General features: G+C 39.2%; 1 protein-coding gene across 2 annotated transcripts in view; it reads right to left on the reverse strand.

Moving 5' to 3' along the window:
- The window catches only part of KIAA1328 (KIAA1328 ortholog), a 178,675-nt gene that overhangs the window by 88,478 nt on the left and 65,202 nt on the right, over positions 1 to 24,995 (reverse strand). For both annotated transcript variants that reach the window (XM_068423024.1, XM_068423023.1), the window contains one exon: positions 20,868 to 20,995. In XM_068423024.1, coding sequence (XP_068279125.1) covers positions 20,868 to 20,995 — 128 coding nt within the window. The remainder of the gene's footprint in view (positions 1 to 20,867; positions 20,996 to 24,995) is intronic.

Here is a 24,995-nt window from a genome sequence, read left to right on the forward strand (position 1 = left end):
CATTTTAAAGGGAAGCTACAAGCTTGACATAAACAGTAGAAGTGAGATCCCAGATAAACAGCAGCAAGGGAAAAAAAAAGATGATTAAAGATGGGAGAGGTTATTAAATTACCTTACTTCTCTAGTATTCACTTTGCACCCAGCATGCATTTATTTTTTGAAATTCCACTTGTTCAAAAATAAGACTTGCATGCTTCTTGCTGGAACAAAGTCAATCATCAACAAGACTGTGGCCCATGTAAAAGGAGAAATTTAGCTAGAGTCAGATCTGTGCTGCTTTGATATTAAAGTGAAAAGGCATTTCCTTACTTTTCATGGTCTCTTAAGTGGTCTTTTTGTTTTAGAGTAAGTCTCACCCAGCAGAAGACTATTAAGCCCCAAAGCACAGAGGGTTCACAATGCAGTGGCATGAAGGGCCCCTACAGGCCACATAAAATGAATGCCTAACAGAAATACACCTGGCAACAGAGAATGCAGCAAACTCAGTGGATTCACAAATTACACAATTCTCTGAATTACAATCCATTTGTGAGGGACACAAGAAGACTATGAGGCCTATTATAATCCAAAAGGCGTATTTATAGGGCTGCGTCTGTTCACAGCTTTCAATTTAGATTTAGAAAGTTTCAGTTTCACTCCTGTTGCAAATAAAATATTCCATATAAAGACTATTTTCTTCTCCTTAGCACTGGAAGTATGACCTTTAGGACACTCTGGCTTAGCTCAAGTGATTTGGCTGCATTTCTCCCTTCCCTCGTTCCTTCTTCCTTGAAGGTTATATAATTCATCTTCATCTGCAAAGCCTAGGGAAGCCTACAGGTAGAAAACAGCACACTAATCTGTTACAAAGCAACAATGGGTAAAGAACTGTTTATTCCCTCCTACATACTTTCTAAACAAGTGGTCTGCAGTAGTTTCTTGTAGGAAATAAGAGGGTCTGTAATGCCAGTACCTAATTTTGAAATCGACTTTAAAAAAAAAATCGAAGCAACAGTTATTCCAAAGCAGACGGACGTGCACGAGACACTCAAGGAAACAAAAAGACTGCTAATTTAAACTGAGTTATTGAGATCGAGCAAGTCTGGATGCAAATGAGACCATCAATGACTAAAGTAAAGTCATCCCATCAAAAATGTCTATACACAAACCTGTACTAGTTTCATTTCGACCATACATAGGGTGACACCTTCCATTAAACAGTTGACATGGAGAGGAGAGTTTTAAAATCTTTACTCCCTTCTTCTGCGCTGCTGTCACTGCTATGCACTTCAGCCTCCCTGGCTCTTGGCACAGTCACCTCTGTGAAAGCTACAGAAGTATTGCAAATTGACTAACAAGATTAGCAAAAGCTGCGCTTGACTTGTTCAATAAGGTGTTGATGCATGCAGATATATTTGCCGAAATGACTTCATCCAAGAGGCATCAGATCTCACTGGAGCCCCTTCTATTTTCAGTCCCTAACCCTTAAACCTTTCTAACCTGCATATAACAAAAAAAAAAAAAAAGAAAAAAAAAAAAAGGAGCTGAAAAGGAAGGAGAGAAGATAATGATGCCGGCAGCGGATCAGGCAGTGCCTCCCCCAGCCCCTGCACACACTATCAGTGCCAGCTGTAGGCCAATTAAACCCAGCCGCTCACAGGTGTTCACAGAAATGACGAACACAAAAGAAATTCGCACTTCAGAACTGCAATATTTAAAAGCTTTGAGGTGGAACCAAGAAAGATAAAAGCCCGAATTAAGTTTATTGCCACCCTGTGCTTCACTCTAATGCAGGTTTTGAACAGGGCCTCCCATTGGTATTAAAAGTTGGATGAACATCTGCATTTAAAATACAGGAAACCGAGCACGTGAAGTGCTTTTAAAATGCCAGTTGCCATAGTAGATAGGGGGCTTTAGTATATGTTCATTTATTATTATAGTTGTACGGCAATATGGTAAAATATATTTGCCAAGTGGGCAATACAAGCGCGACTCTAAGTCAACATAATATGCTAGATTGCTTAGATTTTCATAAATATTTTTGGTGCTTATTTTCCCTAAATATAACTCTCATTTCCCAAAATAACAATTTCTTTAATTTTTAATGAGAACAAAACCATGGCAAGATCTTATCATGCTCTCTTACGTTCAGATTAAAAACCACAAGAGGGGAGAAAAAGGAAAAGAGAGGCAGCCCCCTGACAACGCTCCATGTTCTCTTAAGTGGTTGAATGACAGGAACTATCCAGTAAGTGAATTCTTTCTCTCTCTCTACAGAGCAGCAAACAAAGTATCTGTAAAATTAATTTCTCTTTATGGTCCTATACCAAAAATATGTATACAAATTAACATCCAAATGTCTTTAATTCCCATGATAGGTCTATTAGGCAGCAATTCTCCATAAGGCTGTTTAGCTATCCAAACAGCAGCCTAAAATTATTATCTCTATAAGCTTTCCATAACTTATCACTCAGTTCCTATGAAAAGCCATTAATTTTGGCCTCTCTCTATCTTGGTCTCACAGGAAATATTCTGCAAAGGGATGTAATAAAAATGTGATTTCTGCCATCATTTCATTAAAATTCCCTGTTAAATTTCTATCTGAACAGTGTACATAATAGAAAAAAAACTCAGAACTCTTATTAATGGTGCTGTTCCTTATGATATGGACTTTAAAAAATAATGAAGACCATTTCTTACTTGTAAGAATATTGTTCATTTTTCATTCCTATTAAAATTTAATCTGGAAGTTGTTTAAAAACGTTTAAGTTTCATTACATTTCAACATCTTAAGAAGGGAAAAGAGCTAGCGAGTTCACGAGCAGGAATGCTGTCACTCATCTGTCTCTTCCACTGATATCTCAACAGTAAATCACTCAACCTATCAAGATACCTATTTGCTACAGTTTACTACTTACCCCTCTCATGAAAGCACTGTGAGGCAATGTTTTCTGAAGAGCTTCAGCTCCATGGGTGGAGGATGATAGACAACAGAGGACCAAATTACTTCCTCTAATTCACAGTATCTTTTACATTTCAGGAGAGGGTTTTTGGAGGTTTTGTTTGGAATTGTCATTTTTGGTGTGTGTTTTTTTGTTTTGATCTGGGTTTTTTGGGGGGCAGCAGGTGTTTTTGCAGGATTTAAGCAAGCTGAAATCAATGCAGAAAATTGTGGTCAATACACCATAAAAAATACATTAAAAAGCCACTGAGTCTTCAATATGAGAGCATTCTTAGCAGCCACTCTACTGAGATCCAAACCAGAATTGCCTTTTTGAAATTGGAGAGCCAAGCTGTGTTGAAGCATAGCCTTGTTCTCAAAAGTGGAAACCAGGCAGCTCTCCCCACAGCCTTTCATAGCAACATCAGGTTATTTCACATTTAAGAGCTCTTTAAATGGTAGTAGTGGTCTAACTTTAAACAGTCTTCTCTCTGCTTCCTTACCCCTAAATATTCAGTGGTGAGACAAAGGTCCAATGTGAGGTAGGAGTCCCACCTACCTCACTGGCACATCGCACAGGGCGTGTTCCTGCACTCACTGCAGTAGCACTCAACACATTTAAGTCAAGAGAATTAGACGTTTTGTGGCAACACTGAGTTAAACAAACTGACAGTAACCCACCAAGAAAATCAAAATTAAACTGTCAGAACTAGGACATGCATCTCTCTACAAACATTGTGCTTAAGCACTTTCTACAATCAGGTCTTTTATTCAGGGGTCTAATTTTAGACATCTAAGTATAAAAATTCTGGCCCATACATTTAATGGAAGAGCGCAATTGCCAAGCTGAGAATGTTAAAATCTAATTTTAGTTTTTCTTTGCATACTTTTTTTTTCACACAATTTCTGCAACTGAACAGAAAAATATCTGTGATATTTTCTGGACCATATTCACTATACTCATTTCAGTCATTGCATTTTGAGTAGTTATAAAGCCTGCTACAAAGAATTGGAGCTTTTTCATTATTCCCAGTGAGACCAAAATTTAATTCTCTGCAATCGAAGTACTTTCTGGTAAATTTTTTTAGTCCTGAAAATATTTCTATTAAAATTAATGTTAATACATTGTGATCTGCACACATCCCAAATTAGAAACTTAAACTTCCCTGAAAGTCTTCCTTTTAGATCTTTTTATGCAATTATCATCCGGCTGGTGTGCTACAGGCAAATTTTTGAATTTTATTTCTCACGTAGATTATTTCATAACAGGGATATATTGATTTAAACTAGTTTCATTACTACTAATGCTCTGCTAAATTTTAAAGACAACGCAATATTGAACAGAATAATGTGTTCTATTAATAAGCATGCTATCGAAATACTGAACGGATTTATTGCATTTGGATGTTCAAATAAACACTAAGATCATTTTCTATAAATCATCTCCTGCCTAAAAAGATGACTGAAATGGGATTTGATTTTTAATAAAAAGTAATAAAAACAATGAAAACTAGTTTGAAAAATTAACCAACGGATTTTAATCAAAAAGAGTATTCTCTAATCAGACATGTTTGGGCCTTGTTTAAAGCAGTACTTATTATCACAGGTACAAACGATGTTTAAAGGCACTGCTTGTAGCAACAGTTTGAGGAAAGAAGTTTAAAAAGAGATTCAAGCTCTGTTTTGTAAATGAAATAAAGCAGAGATGGCAAAACTTTAAGTCCACGCTGCACAGTGCTTGGCTCTTGCACACATACTTAAGCTGGCTCAGGAACCAGGAAGCTAAGTATCCATGTCAGTGCAGTATCTGCTTGAGCCTGCCAATTAAGCTTGCTGAGAAGAACTAATTACTGATGCAGCTCTACTGCTTCTGGGAGCTGAGCTAATACCACTATGCAGTACAACATATCAGCCCATTTGGAGCAGGCTCAGGTACCTGAGCAAAGCAGGGCACAAGCATGCCCTTAAGTAATTCATTTCTGATATCAAACAACAAATAAAGATTCTGTTTCTTCAGCAGTGACCCAGCGTGTGATCTCCCACGTGACCCCTCCTCCGTGCCTCATCTGACACACATGGCAAACACTCTCGCAAGAGTGCCTGAGCAGGGAAGGACTTACTGCAAGACAGGAAAATAAGCACCTTCTGATCGCTAGCGTAACTGCGACCGGGGGTTTGCACACACTGAAATCTTCTTCATTAACTCTGCAACAAAGCATCCTCATTTCCTGCGCTTTTGATTGCCACAAATATCATACTAAGTGCTCAGGTTAAAAGAGAATGCTTTAAGCCATTTTCCAGCACAGATTTCAGCTGCCATAAAACATTCACTTCCTATCTTGCTCTAACAGTTCTCCATAAGAATACCGCTAAAATTACATGGGAATCTAAGCTGAGGGGAAAAAAGCAAGATTGTAATCAAAATAGCAAACCCTGCTAGGGCTAATGGCAACTGCTGGTTACTACTGCTAGAAGATAACAGCGAGGCAGGCACAGAGCACCGCTGTGCACTCAGCAAGCACATATGGCAATATGCTCCTGTGGTCACCCTTTCCATATCTGCTATCATCGCTACATATTTTCTTTCCTTTCTCTGTTGCCCGTACCCCAAACTGTAAGCTTTACAGGACAGGAACTGTGTTTTATTTACCTGTGCAGCATCTGCCTAAATGACTCCAAGACTGACGATTGTGGTCCCTCCATTTCCCAGTATCTCTGCAGTGACACAAATAAACTAGAAAAATCTCTGAATTTTGTTACTAGTTTATTACAGCAGTGCACAAACCCCTGCAGTTCTCTCAGTAGCTCGTACGTATTTCCAGGCTCAGGACTCTGTCGCCCAGAATGGCACCACGCTTAGCAGCAGAACACCACCGGCTCCTTTGCCAAAGTGCTCGGTGCGAGCATCAAGCTGTGTTTCTGCAAAACCGCAGCACGGACCAGAAGTCTCTATCTGCCTTTAAGATTCATGCTACACCTGAAAGAATGGAGCTTGAGCTTCTAAGCACTATTACAATACAAACAACTACGGTAATTTTTTACAACCTGCCATTTCTGCTTGCACACGCTGTATGGCCTACAAAAGGTTATGCATATAAAATTGTTAGGTTACAGTTATTATCTTGTTAGAAAGAGCATTTTAAGAGTGTCTGAAGAACAAAAGGACTTCTTTTTATTAATATTTCAGTAAAACTACGAGTGTGTAGTACTTGCTTCTGATGTAGGAAAAACTCATTTCCACTCAGTAATCCAGCATAACTACATCCTCAAATCCCAACATGCCTCCAAAATCTTAAAGACATAAAATTGGGCCATTGTCAAACTCTAACCCACCCTTTGCTGCTTGAGCAGAGATCTTCCACTGCCTAAACAAGCTCTCTAATTACAGCTATGCGGAAATCTCTGCCTGTCAGATATTAAATCTTTATAATCCCAGTACTGATTAAGCGTATTTTAAAATGTTCCTAACCATTACTGTCATTACAGAGGACCTCTCATTGACTTGTGCTGCAAACTTTCTACTGTTCTTCCAATCATTTTACTCCCTACACACATCCCCTCCACAGCCTACCACAAAAGCACAAAAGTCTTTTTTATGTTAAATGCTCTCATCTTCAGTGGGCAGCTGAACTTGGCAAACTCATGACACCCACTATGTAGGAAAGGCATATACTTACCCTTTACTTACAAAGTAAATGTCAGTTTCTTCCAAGTTTGAGAGAAATATCAACTCTGGATCTGCACAAAGTCCTCTTACCAACATTACATGCACTTATAGATAATCTTCACAATGCTTATTAGAGAAGATTACCCTCTCAAGAAACAATAACCTGGATGAATTCTTCTTCTCCTGGGAGTTTCTACTGAGATAGCATTATAATAGTCCATAAATATCATCAACAGAGCATGGCTACATCATCTCCCCATTCCTCTGCTTGAACATATCTCCCTATTTCTACCCTTTGTCTTTTTCTCATTCTAGTCTTATATTCCAATTTTCCCCATACACTGTTAATCTCCAGATAATGACTTCTGTAACAAACAAGTTACAATGAGTGCTCTAGGTAAACAATATGTAAATGTCAGAGGTCTTCTGCTTATCTTCAATCATTCTCTTTCTATACTGGCTTATCGAGTAAATTATTTGCCGACTACTATTAGCCCTCTTCTCACTTGTGTCCTAAAACAAGCTTTAAAAATTAAGTTAATAAAAGAAATGAGGATTAAGCACATCAGGTCTCACTAACACGGAGTCTTCAGCAAGTCACTCAAGATTATTCCATGCACCTTTCTTTAAGGGGGACACCACTATCAGCCAGCATGCTTCAGGATTACTTCCCCTGCTCCTACCTTCTCTGAACAACTGCTTGGAACAATGATGGAGTGGACCTGACCAAGTACTCATTGGTCATTAGCTCACTACCTAGCCAGCACCACTACCTGCTGCTAATACCTTAATTTCCATGAACAAGCACAATTCAGGCACACTACTGCACCATCACTTTGCTGAGATGTGAACACTTGGGTTCTCACCTGAGGTTCTTGGGTTTATTTCTGACCAAAACGAAAAGCAGTGTTCGAAAGCAGCACTCAGGAGACTAACGACCCTGTTGTCATTTAAATGGTTTGCCATTTTGCATGAGCGCTTGTTATGGCTATTTTATATCTCGTAAGTAGAAAAAAATTAACAAACTTGATTCACCACTCTTACTTCAGCACAACTGTGCTTATTTCAGTAGAGGGCTTTGCTGCAAAGGAGTAATGGCATTATGAATTATGACAGTGCTTTATGAATTATGACAGTGCTTTGTACTTGTGGTTTTCATGCATAGGACTTGAAAAGCTTTACAAGCGTTCGTGGGAAGCACTGTTAACCTCACTGTACAAACAGTGAGCTTAGGCACAGAAAGGTGAAGTAATTACCCAAAGGTCACAGAGTAAGTCAGTAGCAGAGGCAGGACAAGAAGCCACTTACTTTCACTCCCAAATTCTCTAATGGAGCATCCCCCCCTTACTGCAATGAAGTTTTAAGTGTAAATCAATAATTGAGGTCACTGAAAACTTTCTGCATGCAGATTGTAGTGAAGTCACCCTCTAGGAAAGCACTGACAAAAAGGAAGGTGCTTAATGAATTTTTCAGTGGTCTTGACATACGGATAGAGCATTGCAGGAGGAGGCGAGAGGAAAGGACACTTGCTCAGGAAGCCCTGGAACTGGGCTGCAGTGACAAATCATTACTCCCAGAACACTGCTCAAGGAAATGTAATGCTGCCGTTTTCCAAATGCTGGGTTATAAAACCTTTCACACATACAATATTTAAAACCATGAATTACTTTCGAGAACGTATCCAAACATCTAACAGTATCAAGTCATGCTAACGGTTATCTGTTTATAGGTCAGAAGGGCAGTAAATTATTGCAATGGAAAGTAGTAAAGCCTGCATTGTATCTAGTTGTGCTGTTTAACAGGTGATAGTGAAAAGTAGGTGATGCATGGAAACTTCAAGTTTTTATAGCTCCTGCCTCAATCTGTATTCACTTATATAAAGATGTCACATTTTTAAACATTTAAAAGTCAAATTGTCTGAAGAATAGATTCATATAAAATTTATTTTCAGAAACCGATATTTAGCCTACTGCTATCAGAGTTGATTGCTCTTATGTATAAGCTTTATTCAAGTTTCTACAGGTTTGAAAATACAAAGACTGACATTTCAGATCCCATACTCAAGTGTGTCATTAACCAGAAATTGAAATGGGAACATTTCCACTTTCTCAGAAATACTCAGTTTGTTAGGGTGATAACTGCGCTAACTGCTTTAGAGTTTTTGTGAAGCTACTAAATATGACTCTACTTCAACACAGACAGGAAGGAGGAGTCACAATGACAAAAGAAAAATCCTGAATTGGCGCCTTACCCAGCACAATATGCCCTGAGAATTGAACAGTTTCAAGGCTCTGCCAAAATAGCTATTTGTAAGTGACTAATGGCAAAAATGTTTTATTCTGTTTATGTTACAGACATGTTTGTCAGGCCCTGGACAGCCAGACAAATCAGGGTCTAATTAGTTCAGTCAATTCCCTCAGTTTTATCATTTCAGTCTATATTGAGTTATTAAAGCATCAGAAATAAAATGCTACCACGACAGCAATAAGGGAAATAAGATGTCAGAACTCTATTAACAATGGCATTTTCAGGAAGGAATGTAAATAGAAAATCAAATTTATGCAAGAAATATGTATCAGTAAGTAATACTCAATATAATCATCCTACATTTATCTTTAAAGCAGCTTTCCAACTGATTTTAAAAAAATGATTCAATACATTGACATTGTGACTTCCTTGGAACAGAGACCATCATTCAGATTCGGATGCCTACCTAGGACAAGAGGATATTGGTCCCCAACCCAAATACTACAGTTGTACAAATAACAGTATGCGAGTAATAATTTATTCCACCCTTGACATTTAGCCAGCTCAGAAAGAACGTGTGACAGTTAAGCAGTGGCAAGATAAAAAGAACCGGAAAATGCCACATTCAACTGAAATGACAGGAAATATTTAGGTAGACAGAATGTAATAAATTTGGCAGACTTATGGAAGTTTAATTGCCCCTTTGTGAAAAGGGATAAATACATGTAAAAACCATAACTGTGAGGACCAGTTTCTGGTAGGAATAGCTTTCTGTTAGGGGTGTCTAAATCTTCGCTACTTGAATATGACCAACACAGGAAATTTTCTCGTCCCACACGGTGATGGTTGTCTTGGTGGCAGCACCTCCCAGCTCTGTTCCAGGCTTCATGCAGGCACCATGAGGACAGTGGCCTCTATCCCCAGGGGGGCTGTCACGTGTACCAGCAACTTTCTGGTCTTACACTGGCTCACATTTGCTAGCACAGATAGTGAGATGTTTCCTACCTCCAGCAGCATCTGCCACCCAAATAACTGAACCTCATTTGCTCCCAGAAGACAGCAGGATTCACTTTTTTCCTCCCGCTGCCACTGTGAAATAGCTCATCTACCATGATGGCTGGAAAGTCCTACTGTAGCTCTCACTCAAGTGTCTCAAGTCATCCTGTCCATCAAACCATGATACAGAAAGATTCCTTCACTAACACAGAGGATAAAAATTTGGTGATTTCACCAGCACCTTCACTGGATAAGGAGAGATTTTTCCTGGGCTTTTTTTTAAAAAACAACCAGTTTCACATTTTACAGTTTCTGACATTTCAAAACATCTCCATAATATCCTTGAACTCCTTCTTACTCGTTTATTATAACAGAGATATTTGTCTCTTATTTCAATCTATTAACTTTCTCTTATTAGGAAAAAAAGTTAAAAGGGCTAATGAACATCCCCATTTTTGCCAGGTCTGTTTGGCAGCCTGCCACCTGGAATATGCTCCCACACAGAAGTTTAGACACATGGGTCCAAAAGGTTGAAGACAAATTAAAACAAATACTTAAAATATTTACTAATTTTAACACAAAGTATTAGTTCAGCCTGTGAACAGCTTTAATGATATGTCTGAACATCAACAAGCCACACCAAGAAAAACATGGTCTTACTTGTTACTTTGGATTGTACACTTGTGTTCAGTGTTGATCATCTTAGTGATGATGCCATCTCATCATTCACGAAGAAGTAAAGGGAGTATCTTGATTTTTGATAAAATAATGAGGATTTCAGAAAAAAAAGATGCCCAGATTCTTCTAAACTGAATCACCAGCTGGATTTGAGTCTCCTTCTGGAGACCTCTTGCACTTTCACTCTTGCTTTCTACAGAGGAACCCAAGAACGACTAACGCTCCAATCACACACACAGTTAGGAAGAAGGAATCAGGGAGTAACTTCTACTATGCTAGTGTTCACTGAGTTACTTAGCCTGACTGACAAAGCACTAAAAAAAAAATATTCTACAAGTTTTGAAATACTTTTTTAAAGAAAACCTGTAGTCCTCTACATTTACTTCAGAAACTATAAATAAGCATGTTGTTACAAAAAGAGTAATTTGGATAAATCGTTATAATAGAATTAATGCTTAAAGAAACAGATAATAAGAATGCATGAGTGCGTCTAGCTAAGACAGGACTCCAGTGTTTTCTTCTCGTGTTTTACTTACAGAAGTGCAGACTCTTCATTTCAGATGATGTGATCCTTTTTACCTCTGATGAATAAACACGCCCATGAAATGAATCATATAATACGTGTATCTGCCTTGTGTGATACAGTATTGGAGGGTTTTTCCCCATGTTGAGTACTTGTTCTTTCTAACACAGCACAGGCAAAAAGACTACTTTTTTACAAGAATTAACTTATGTACGGAGAAGTCCCAGACCAACTGAGCTCTCCTTACAGTATCTTAAGCTCATAAATAGACTAACAATTCATCTTTGCATTTACACAGCATTTTAAATTCACTGAGCTTACATGCTCTAACAAACTGTGGGCATCTTCTATTTAAAGAGCAAGAAACTAAGCCAGAAAGCAATTAAATAACTTGATGGCAAGACAGTAACAGAACAGAATTAGATCCCAATTCATCCGTTTGCCAGGTCTCACCTACCTGGTAGACCACAGCAGCAGTCCCAGTAGCACACTTGTATGCAGAATTCTCATGGTCAGCACAAGTAATGAAAAATGTTAATCAAAACTTCTCATGTCCATTTCATGACATTCCCACAGATAAAATGAAAAACAAGCACGTAAATATTTAAAGACCTTTCTGCATGTGTGTCTGAACTCTCATTTCCTCAAGTAAAAAGGACTTCCTCCAGACATACTACTGGCTCTGATTTTACCTGAAGCTTCAGAAAACAAAGGACCTAAGATAACGTTTCAGAAGGCTGACATCTCTTGATTAACTAGAATGTCCAAGTTAAAAACTAATAAATTAAAAAAAAAAAAAAAAATCAAACCGGCACTTAATTCTGTATTAAGATTTAGAAAAAGTAGAAAATAATACAGTTGCAGAACCAGAGACGGTATTATATTCAAAGCTTGCTTACATGTATATCAATTCAAGTGTGAATGCTGAACTTGTGCTGGTGTTTCAGCCATAGGTTTGTCTTCACCAGATGCTACACATTGGTTTGAAAAACAAGAGGTTACTTACAAGTCAGCCTGTCTATACATTCACATAATGGTTGCACATACTCCCAGGCACACAGAACAGGAGGATTTTTGTATTAGCAATGCTGGTCAGAAGCAAGTCCTTCCCACATATATGGACATGCATGCTGCTATCTGAAGAATACTGTGCATCCCAGGACCTCTGTTCCTCTCAGCCTCAAAACCTCTAGGGACTCCAAGGCAGTGTACCCACACTTAATACAAGTGTTACAGATCAAAATAATTGTTCTGTCTCTTTCAAGCCCATGCCTAAACGTACACACTCATTACAACGGACACTATCAAATACTCCAAAACCACAAATCACCAGGAGTCCCAGAGTGCCTAACTGAATAAGCACGGAAGGATAAGTATCCAAAAGGAAGAGTTGTGCCAATAAGCTGTATTAACAGTGGAGTGTTTTGCGTTATGTGATAAGTGGATGGATCTCAGGAAAGTAAGTGGTCTCCACACCTGTCACTTGAAATCCAAAAAAGTGACCTCAACTGCTCACAGGCTGTTCTACCTTTGCAGTCTCACAAGCTCATGTAATGATACCAGTTCTCTATTAAAATTTTCAGTCTCATTTTCTGTAACCATGAACATAAATGGTTCCTGACTCAAATGATATTCACGAATGACTGTGAATAAAAGCTTTTCTGCTGAGGTTTAAAAGTGACATTAGCCTGCAAGAGTGGGTCCTTGACCTAGCCATAGAAGGCACCAAGGTCCTTACTTCTCTGTGAAAAGTCCTCTGTCTGAAGTTTTAGAACACAGACATTCATCAGATGCACTGTAAACTGCCAGTCTTCAACTAAGGTACTGATGTTCATGATCCATCTCCAGAGAGTAAGAAGAGTTTTTTGAAGTTACACACCAGAGAACAGAAGACATCCTGAAAATTTGTTTGGCCTGCTCCAGCCAACAGGATTGCTGCTGCTTATGGAGAAGAGAATAGATGGGGAAAGATGGAACATGGAGTCAAATGCATCTGCTACAGACTGACTAGAAATTACTTTATTTCAAGGCAGCGACTAACCTCAAGGTAACCCAGATTGCCGAGACAGGTCAGAGAACATCATTTGCCTTCCCTTGCTCTAAATCTTAGGAAGTATCTCAGCCAGCCTGAGACATCATGTATCTATGTGGTTAGCTTTGACTACTTCGGTCTGACAGTTTCTTGCATAGACAAGAGAAATTCATGTATCCCTGTTGGTGTTGATGGTACTATGAATCATCATTGGCACATGACAGGCCTGAATGTCTGCATGGTCTGTTTCTACCCACGTCCCAAGTTCTGAAGTCATAAGAGCGAATTTCCAAAATGAAATGTGTATTACTATACATCTGAAAGTGGGACATTTCAGACATTTTCTGGCATCTGCCATGAATAGATGGCAACCAAAAATTGTTATGCAATGATATTTAACACATCACTGGATCAGAGACAGGTAACCAGGCTGTTCTAAACCATAATCACATGCAACATGTACGCAGTCTTGCAATAAATGCTGTAGATATACAGCCTGCGCTGACGTCACCTCACTAGATATATTCTGCTTATATAGGGAAATGAGTCCAGCTGTCTTAAGAACTTTACAAATTTGTCCTATGGTGGATAAAATCCCAGGAGGAGAGTCCTTATAAACTTCAACTAGCAAACTATGCATCAGAAAAACTTTAAGTTTGAACTTTTTGCAGCTCAAAATGAAAAACTCAAGCTAAATCTTACAGTACTCAGAACTAACTCAAAGAGATATTTCTGCAGGCAATCATTCTGGTACAGACAGATAACAAATTCCCACCTTCTTAGCTGAAAGAAAATTACAGCCCTGGCTCTCATGAAAAATCTTTCTGCCATACAAAGATCAACCTATAGTGCCCTGAACTGATAATCACCTGGCTTTCATTAAACAAAGACATTTGTAATTAAATAACCTGATCAACACACAAAAATGTGTGCTTTGCAGACAAGAGATGTTAAGCAATTTATTTTTCAATATAATAATCACTAGTATCACACTGTCTGGCATTTAAATTGATGAATAAAGATATTTAGGTTATGAAGTGCTAGAATAGTCTACAGCCTCTGTTCATTTCAATAGCAAGAAATAGCAACTCTAATTGTTTCCACTTTAAGAAATAAGTGTCCAGTTGTTGTACTATTGCTACTGGCCCAGAAGCATTTTCACTTTTTACCAAAACAGGCACTCACAGGATGATCGCTCTTGAATAGGGTTGGTGAAGAGAGAATACAGAATAGAGTCACAGAAAAATTTAGGTTGGAAGTGAACTCTGCTAGTTATCTGGTCCAAACCTCATCAAAACAAGGCCACCTTCAAAGTTACATTAGGCTGCTTGTTGAGTTAGGCTTCTAAGTCTTCAGCACCGATTTTCAACAAGTCGGGAACTTCAGGAATGTAATCTCAATCGCAGCATATAGGACCTGCCACACTTAGAGGAATATGAGAAGTTTGTTACCAGAAACTGGCGAATCAAGGAGGTTGGAAGTACATGAGAAAATGATCAAGATTCTCAACTTTTGAAAAAGGCCAAGGAGAGCAGAACCGAAGGGCAAATACATAGGTCAAATGGACTATACAACCAAAAGTCCCAGCATATGGGCAGGAAGCTGGGATGTCTGCAGTCCTAATGGCTGTCAGGTAAACAGGCAACTCCACAAAGGGTAGAACAGAAGTCTTCTTCCTCAAGGCCTGTAGTGTTACAAAATCTTTGACTGCAAGTGTAGTCTTATGAATCCTTGCATTCACTGAAGAAGCCTCAGTCTCACTTCAGAGGGAGATTGAGAGGATGCTGCTGAGTACAGTCACAATGGTGTCGTCCCCCAAGAGCCACTACGAGGGTTGTACCGAAGAAATTGCAATATCTGATCTAAGAGTTTGTAAAGTACTTCTCAAGGACAGGCTGCCCTGCTATGAATTTCTTAAATTCTCATAAACATCCAGAGATATCATTTCACAATAGTAACAGTACCATCAGAAGTCTACAAGGCCAAGAGAATGTTTTGCTGCAAAGGAAGGCACTGTCTTTCCAGATTTATCCCGCAACAGAAAAATACATACCAGAAAGGAGTGTCCACCTAAGGAAAAGATTTCCACAAGAGGGACAGTTTTTAAAGCCAAGTGGATGAAACTGAAAGAGGCATCTTCAAAGAAAAGAAAACCAGAAGACCCTAAAGAGACTAGACACAAGGCTGATTAAAGACAATAGAACAAAGAGACAGTGAACTGGCACAGACCTCAGTTAAGCAGTGAAATGCGCAGACCTCGCTTAAGCAGTGAGCTGAGAGGGAAGTGCTTATCACCACGAATACAGCATCACTCACAGCATGCAAGTAGATGGGGCTTTTATGCAAGCCAAACGGTTCTACTATGGCGCACATTTCCAGGGGACTGAGTGCAGATGGAGCTCTATTGTGAATGTTAGCAACACGCAGATATTTCAATTCTGATGTTTGCCTTTCGTTTAAATATTTATGTCCATCTGCATTGCTGTTTGGTGTTAGCATTTTTTAGAAAAGGCAGGTAAATTAACTATGACTTAGTAACCTAGAGGTGAAAGGAAAAAACATGATTTTTCTTCATCCTATTACAAGGTAGTCTACTCCAGACAACCCTAAGTTTGAAATACCATTGCCAATCACTTTGAACACCATGAAAAAAACACCCAAAACCTGATATTCTCAATAGAAAACAGAAAGAATGAGGACAAAAACATTATCTCCCTTTTACAGAGAGAAGAGGAACAGAGAGAGATCAAAGGATTTGCCAAAAGTAACACAGGTAAGGCAAAGCTATTCCCGATATTTACTCGTGCGAAAACTCTGTCTCTGTCCGGCCTTGTAAAATTATTCCAATACCCTTGGGTCTACAGACAAATTAGTTCTTTATTTATTATCCCAGTTCTCAAGTATCTTTCAGATGGGCTCATCCATTGTTCCTGTACAGCTGGGTAAACAGACAAAATCAATTCTATCATGCAGGTTTACCTTATAGCATTCGAAACTCTTTGCATATGTGGGATTGTTTTTTTTCTTTAAGCAAGGTAAGAATGTGTTTAAAGGAGACCTGTGTTGAAAAAAAAGAGGAATGGGAAAGTTTGGGGACAATCAGCAAATAAGGGCTTCTGAAAATTGTCTTGTTTCAACATCTTTTACAAAGGAAAATAATAATAAATCAAACACCCAATGTTTGAAGCTTTAGTATGTAATCACCCTTATTAAGGCAAAAAATGACAATGATATGGACAAGAATTTTAGCCACTGACATGAAAAGAAAATAAAGCTTTTTAGTCCTTGCAAGAAGTGGCTTTCTTTGGACTTTACTGTGAAATGAGACCGTAATTGTGTCAACAATTTTTAAGATGAACAAGTGATTCAAGAGAAATAGTAACATTAAAAAAAAATTATCCTTTCCCCAAAAGTTAATCAACTTAAGATTTTACAGTCTTCCCAGAGCAGACCATGTCTTTCAGTATGCTTGCACAGTGCTTACTACGCAACAGTACCTCGTTCCTGATGAGGGCCTCTGGCATTACTGAAATATAAACACCAAACATGAGGCAGACGACATAATACACAAGAAAGGGGGGGAACAGATATCCCATTGAAAATAAATTCCTGATATTGCTTTCTGTCTACAATCCCACCACATATTTGTGCCATTTCTACACAGGGGGAAGAACCCAAGCTTAAAACACATACACAACAAGAATCTATGCAAATCAAGGGAATTAGCAGATGTGTTGGTAATCTTCCACAAATAAGAAACAAAAGCTGACAGCTGTACTTGTAAATGGAAAGATTAACATTAACAGACAATGCTGAGACTACAGGTATTATCTTTCTTTTACGTGAAGTAGCTCAAGAATCCCAGTCCTGCAGAAACTCAGCTGCCTGTCCAACTTTGTGACTCAAGTCCTACACTACGCTGCAGAACATCTACAGATTCATCAGCCAGACTTGACAAATTAAACTGCTTGAGATGGCAGTGAAGCAGCAACTACATAACTAGGTCAGACCTGATTACATAGAACAAGGGCAATTTTCTTTACATCTCTGTGTAAAGCTTTTGAAAATGGCAAAGACTGAACATTTGGGAGCTGCAGAAAGAACATCCAAAAATGATTTTTGATAGACAAAGTTTAACTACATTTTAATATGGATGGTATTTTCTATTAACATCAGGGCAGAAGCCTATTGTTCAGCAGAGCTCTTCACTTCTTTTACGCAAGAGCTATCTCTTTGAATCTGTCTGAATCAACTTTAGTGACCACTTTAATATTCATTTTACAATTAATGCTTCTTTTTATGAGTTGGTAGAAGGTAAACCAATTTCAGTTCGGCTTCTAGGTATTGAATTTATTATAAAAAGTTATGTACTTAAAACTCCTATAATGAAACCAGAGGCATCATGAGATATTAACCTAGAGTTAATGCTGAGAAGGCCAGTTTGAATAATTCAATTCATGTCACCTTAAGTATCTTTTCAAATGGAATTAACTTTATCTCACAAAAAGAGGAAGCTCCATGTTCCAGTTACTGATTATTGACTCCACGAGAGTTCTGTCTTAAATCATCTCACCACTATCTTCCCAGCAATTTTATTTCACCGCTACCAGAATGCTTCTTTAAATTTTGAGGGCTGACATTCGTTACAAAGAAGCAATATTAGGTAAGAGGAAAACGTGATTTCAGAATTATTGCTACCATTAGGGGATGCTAAAACAGACAAAAATAAAAGTTAACACCAAAGAAGCTGCATGAGTTCAATATAGCTATGAACCAGGGCTGCATTTCAGCCACATGCACACAGCTACTGCAGTCGTTCGCCTCCCATACAACTCCACCTCTTTGTGCAGCAATGCCACAGATGTTTTGTCAGTATTATTGTCCATTAAGAATGAGGGAGCCAGACAGCTAAAAAGCAGGTGATGTTAAGATACAGGTGTAGCATTAGAAATGAATCAAAACAAACAAGGAGGAAAAAGAGTGGAAAATTAATAGAAACAAGAAAGAACAGCTCATAACAGGCAGAACAATGAAGTGCTTCAGTACAGAGTATAACTGTGCAGTCCTACGCCTCTGAAGATATAGGAAAATCAGAACAACATCTTACATTGCAGCACAGATGCCCCAGTAACATCAGCAGTCATCTGAAACAGGAAATGCTGATTACCTCTCCTAGACAGTTCAAAGAAGTGAAAATGTGGTGGAAAGCTAGTATCCATTGATTTAAAGCCAGACAGATCCACGATTTCCTTAGCCCAGCCAAAAACAAACAATAGGGAAAATATTCCCAATGGATCTGGATTCGAACAAAACTCAGGAAGACTTCCTTTAGCTTAATATTTAAACAAGGTGGCTTTTTTCCAAAGTCCAGCTTAAAACAAAAAGAGGGAGAGCATAAGAGCTTCAGCAGGGCAGAGCGAGCTGGCCTGGGCAGCACTCAGAGCAGGAGGAAAGTTTTCTGGGTCTGTCCTCCTCCCAAAAATGCCTCCCTGCTGCATTCCCACGTGGCATTCCCCATCGAGGCAGACACCCAGAACGCAAGCCCTAAGCCAGCCTGAACTACTGTGCTAAAACAACACTAAAACAGAACAAAAAGAGACCTATCACAACCCTAAGAGGTCACAGTTCAGGTATTAAGACAAGAGACAAAAAGACAGCAACAAAAAAAAGGTATGTGAAAATAACACAACAGTCCAACACGAAGCAGCCCAGTGACTTTTCTTCGGTTTTGATAGCTATCACATGAAGGAGCGTGTTAGGGAAAGAATAGGCAAAACGAGGCAGTCCTGCAAATCTCTCCACAGTTTCTGAGCTGTAAGGAGAAACATGCCTTGGAAAAAAAAGGTAACCATTTATAAAGCCAAATGCATTCAAGATATAAACACCTCTATGCCTACTAGGACTGCAAAGAAAGAGAAAATTGAAGAGGAAGGCTAGAAACATTAGAAATATTTTGCAAGCTATAAGAAAAAAACAGTCGAAACATACTTTGACAGGTTTTTATCTATGCCTACAAAGCTTTGCACAGGGCAAGACGGCTAGGGTAATTTCAGACCTGCTAGGCTGGAGCTGTAGACTAGGTAACCATAAATTAAATGTCAAGCAAACCTCAATATAATATCTGAACTTGCATTTGTGGACAAAAGTACCTGTAAGTATAGAGAAAAGAAATATCAGGATCAAAGATAAGCTTGATAGAACTTTGCACATGAAATCGGAGAACAAGTTCAGAGAAGTCTCTGTGTATACAGTGATGGAGTGATTAAGAAGAGAGAAGAACAAGAAGGGATGAACGTGGTTTGCTGTACCATCAGATGCTGATTTGACAGTTAATGGGATGAAGGTTTCCTATTATCTGTTTCTATACTTCAGCTCTGTAGATGTGATTACACCGGATACCTTTATACTAGGTGCTAACCTAGTACAAGACGTGTATTTAAAGTTGAAAGGCTAAAGGTGAAAGGTGAAGCACAGCAAAACCTGGGAGAAGTACTGGCATCATCCCAAGCACAGCTGCCATGGTGCTGTTGGACTACACGGGCTCCTCTGGACTTTTCCACAGAGATGTCCAGTAAGTTGTGTATCACAGGCAAGAAACAGGCATCATCCATTCTCAGAGAAGAAGGTACTTGTTTTGAGCTCAACACCATCACAGAATGGATGGCAGATAAAAATACAAAAGAATGGAAATGAAATGTTTATAAAGGCTAAAAGCCTGATAAATGGCTCAATGTCCAACAACATATTTTACAAAAAAAAAAAAAAAACAACATCAGCAGGATAAAAAAAAAAAGATTCCTGATGCCAGTGAAGTCAGGGAAATACTGCTACCTGCTTCCTGAACAGAATTAAAAATGAACCCCTTCCTTCAAAGGCCCCTGAGAAATAGGACCTGTCTGTGCGATTTTGTTAGTAGAGAACCACTGGGAGGCCAGAACCAGGCCACCTTCTGGATACTCTGTGCCGATGACTTCACTTCTAGCCCTGTTATAGGCCTTTCAGGCTCCTCCAGCAAAAGAAAGGATCAAGGGTCCAACCTATAAAAAAGGCATAGCCTTAGGTAGGATAGACCCTGGAGATCTGCAGATTGAAGCTACTGAAAGAGAATGGCAGGTAAGAACATTAGGCAGAGCACTTGCATAAGTAGCCTTCATTTCCAGGATATAATCTGCTATCAGCAGGGATGCAAATCAAGTACCGAGCTATCAGAAAAAAATCTCAAGCAACCATGTTCTCAAGTCTTTGGGTGCACGCATCTGAGAAACATTTTACCACTTAATTTAACACGTCGTATCGCTAGTCCACATTTTCTGTTTTTAAACTGCATATGTAATTATAGGTCTTCCATAAACAGCTCAAATCAGATGGGCTGCCTTACAGACTTGAGAAAGCACTTATTGACCAAATACATCATCTGTAATGTCCTTTTCAATCATCAAAAGCCACAGGGAAAATTTGAAATGCTGTATCTATAGTGACTGCAATTATTTTACTGTTCAAGAAACAGGACAGAAAACACAAGAGCATCTTAACTTTTTCCTTAGCAAAGGCATGGGTTCCTATAATTCCTACTCCATTACAACACGGTCAATTAACTTCACCCATTTTATTGACCCAAAACTTGGGTGTTTTTTTGTTTTCCTGCAGTCCATGTATTAAGGGAAGCACTCATGGGATGCCAATCACAAAACAGTATTCAACATTGTATAATGTAATACAACACTCTTAAAGCTGCAATTCAAGTAAAAGAGAAAAGATGTTTCAAAGATGTCATTAAAAAAGGAGATGGGAGAAAAGAGCTTACCTTCTGCTCCTTTTCCTTGGCAGCACTGAGTTCAGAAAGGGAGAACGATAGTTTTTCCTGCTGCTCAGCTAGGTACTTCTGATAAAGGCTCAAAAGTTCCTGGCATTCTCTGTACTGCTGCTGCAGAGGTGAGACATCAGAAGTTAAGGGAAAAATAGTCTTTAGTGAATAGAGTCAAATATATACCAACTTACTCTGTGTAAATCTGATTTAAATCCATAACAGTTCAATTTAAAAACAGATACTGTGTGTTTGAGTACTGCCTAATGATGATAAATCTACCTAGAGATGAATGTTCAAGTACAACCTTCTTTCTACTCAGAGAGTGGAAAAAGAAGAATTGCACCAAATTCTTTTATCATTGGAAAAGGGACAGCAGCAGGAGGCAGGTGATGACATTGTTTCAGTTGGAACAATTACAATCCTCTGATTTGTATTCAGCAAAGCCAGACACTACCAATGTTTATTTATAAATAAATGAATAGCCAGCCGAGTAAGTAAATAGTCCATTTTTAAGCACAGACATGGATTCACAAGCCCACACACCCAAATCCAATCTCTTTGCTTGAGCAACAATGGCTCCAAAACCCACGGCCACAGATGCAGCACTACAGGCCTTTCAGAGAGGAGCAATGATTTTTGGACAGTGATCCGGAGAAGCAGCAACTGTGGTGTTTGCAAGGATATTAGCAAGCAACAGTGTCCTGCCTTGCTTGCAGCATTGAAATTCCAACAGGAGATAAATCTGCTCTTCACCTGTCATTGTGTAATTCCCTCCCTTGCTCATGTAGCATGGTAAACCATTTATGCTCCCCTCTCTCCCCCCTCACTTTTAATTATGCATGCAGATGGGATAAGGGCTCGCTGTCCAAAGAGATTACTCTGAATAAATACTTTAATAACAAGTCACCGCAATTAAGGTAGGGAACAAAAACTTCTTCAATCTATAAAATGGTGTTGAGTTACAGATTTCCTTAACATTTTTATGATCTAATCATTGCTTCTGGGCAAATTCATGTTGCAATCATTTTTGCCAATCATGGCTGCATAAATAACTCACTGCTTTGTTATTCCCTGTTATGACCCTGAGGTTTTTTGTTGGTTTTGTTGGGGTTTTTTTTTGTTTCTTCTTCTTCTTGTTCTTTTGGGGAAGGGGGGGGGCCTTGCCAGGGTTTTGTTTGTTTGTTTCTCTTTCCTTTAAATAAAAGGAGAATAAGCAAAACATTTTAGGAAGGAATGGGAAGTTATTAAACCCCCATGTTTAAATCAATCAGGACTGCTCCTAGAACATCTTTGCTCAGCACCTGGAAATACGGGAGGGTACAAACAATGGTCTAAACAAGCTAATTGCTTTCCAGAGCCAGCCTGCCTCAAGCCTGAGCTGTTTTACATTTTAGTTCATTTCGTCAGAGAGCACCAAAGGCTGAAGTGATTTGTGGTGGTCTCAGGAGTCTCTGCCAGCTATGATGTATATAAAAGGAATTTTTTATTCTGGTTGTAACCATAGGCAGTAATGTTTATAGTAGGTGAACATATTAGCCTGGACGCAGGGCATGAATTTTACTCTAGAAAAAGCCAGTTCATTTATACAGCCCAAGAGTTAAATGTCAGTATTTGAAGACAAATTATAGGGAAATTCATTTAAACCCATGTTATGTGGCAGAATATAAAAACAGACAGTCCTATCTTTAACATTTTTTACAGGCCTCTTAATTCACTTTGCTTCCAGCAACCCCTTCCCCACAAAACAGATTTTACCCTCGTCTCCCTCCCGCTAGCACACTGCTGGCACAAGGAATGAGCACCCTAAATGGCCTTGGGGCACACGACTGATGGCCATGCACCCATCCTCGCTCTTGCCACAGCGTTAAGATCAGTCCTGCTGGAAGGCTAGGCAAGATTGCCCTCACTCCCAAGCTTAGCACATACCAGGTGCAAGTGTACCATAAAAGAGATGCCCAAACTGTTTTTTACAGAGCCCTCGCTGTGCACGTGATGCCACCACCTCTTACTTGCAGCTGCCAAATTTATTTAAAATACAGCTTAAAACATGACATGCAAAATTAACATTAGGAAAGCATGCAGGGAAATCCTGACTGTCCAAGGGTCAGTTACGTGATCATGAGTGGGAAGGGCAGCAGCCAACATGAGCCTGAACGGCACACGAGATATCCCTGAAACAGAACTAAGATTCAGCCAGCACTGTAACTGTTAAAACCTCCTGTACCGAAAGATTAAAACCTTGTTCATTCACACAATCACTCTACACTAAGCAACATACTGTTACAGCCACCATAGTCTAAAAGTCCATAGCCTTGCTTTGCTTAGTAAGTAAGTAAACAAGAAGCTTCAAATAGGAAAAAAAAAAAAAATTGTTCATTTAAGACACAGGCAGAATAGCTTTAAGTACGATAATTCTCCATAATGTGCTGGTACATTTACTGCAGAATATGCTCTTATGAAAAAAAGCCTTAATATTAGATCTCACTCTTCCATACTATTGAATTTTTGCTAAAAGCAGCAAGATGATCTCCTTTTTTTCCCCTACAAATTAGCCAGGCAATATACAACACTGCCACAAAAATATTTAAGTCATTCAGATATAACAAGGGCACACATGCACTATGGCAATATAGACTCTAGACAAATACATAGGTAATGATAAATATTTTCATAATCTGCTTTAAAAAATGTTAGAAAGGTGAAAAAAAACCTATAGGACAACAAGTCCTACAGATTTGCATTCCAGAGAAAAGTAATGTGCCTAAATGCTCGCATCAGATATTTCTTCATGTGTTCACGAGCACAAATATTGGATTTACAAGATGTTAGTTACCCGAGAGAAGCGGTACTTGGCATTTCACTGAATGGTAGCTTTATGTCCAAGAAATATGCATTCGAACGTACCCAAGCAGTAAATTTTATGCAGTTTGTTAGTAAAGTATTAAGGGTTTGGGGGGGGGGGGGAGGGGGGGTGGTGGTGACCAAAAAAAAAAATCAAAATCAGAAATGCAAAGGTTAAGATTTCCACAGCCACATTTACATGTTATACTCCAAGTACTACATATTTTATAGAATAAATTAGTTAATGTTGTCACTGAATGTAAGTCACAGAACTAAGAGTTCATTTATGGCTCTTAAGAGATAATAACCTCAGTGGAGATAGAGTTGGCTTTGAGAAGAAGGACTGCTAGCCTGCAGCAGTGTCACGCTTACCGAGGCCAGGAACAGATTTCCAGGGAGTGGGACATTAGGCAGGGAACAAAGAGCTTTTTCTTAGAGGTGAGGTTTCATGAGAAGGCACAGTCAATGTAATGCTCAACAGCTGCCAAAGACACACTCCCACTCACCCCTCAGAGTCTCACTACCTTCACCTGCACCAGCTCTGCAGCCCTCCCAAACCTCTCTCACCCTGAGGGCTCAGCAAACTGAACCAGCGAGCAAAGGCTCAGTTAAGAGCAAGAGCTGGCACAAAGCAAGCAGAGCAAATAGGCTGCTGGGAGAGGGGGGCACCTCTTCCAGCAGCAGCGACCTGTCTGGTAGGGTCCATCCACCTTACAAAGCCTACCCTCTCTCCAGCTCCACTCTTAAGCCTCAGCCTTTTAAGTCTGCTCTATGACTACACCAACTACTCCCACCTTACTCATTGCTGAAATATTTTTAGCCCTCTCAAGCTGAAGTAGGACAGACAGCTACAGTTCATTGCTTCTCCAGAATCTGGGGGCAAAAAAAAAGTGGGAGAAAAAGTGCCAATCTCTAGCATACCCACTGACCTCCTGTACTGTTCCCAGTACACCGTTTCCACTGCCTCTTTGACTGTAAGTGAAGCCAAGCTTAAAATCTGAAGTGTTGTGGTTTAGAGCATCCAGCGATTTCCTAGAAAGCTTTTGAGTTCTACACATCAGCCTCCACATCCTCTCGTGAGCAATGTTCACACTACAGCAGTTCTAACACCCACTGGTCTCTTCTTCTCAGGTCAAGGTTTTCAAAATGTTGCCAATACCAGGCCACTGTGCAAGGGCTATTTGCTGAAGTTCTGCCTTTCTCAAATCATTTCGTGTACGAAGGGGGAAAAAAAAAAAAAGAAAGAATTTTTTTTAGCCTGTATCATTCAAGGACAATTGTTTG

The sequence above is a fragment of the Nyctibius grandis genome, chromosome Z, assembly GCF_013368605.1.
Source record: "Nyctibius grandis isolate bNycGra1 chromosome Z, bNycGra1.pri, whole genome shotgun sequence".
Taxonomy (NCBI): Eukaryota; Metazoa; Chordata; class Aves; order Nyctibiiformes; family Nyctibiidae; genus Nyctibius; species Nyctibius grandis.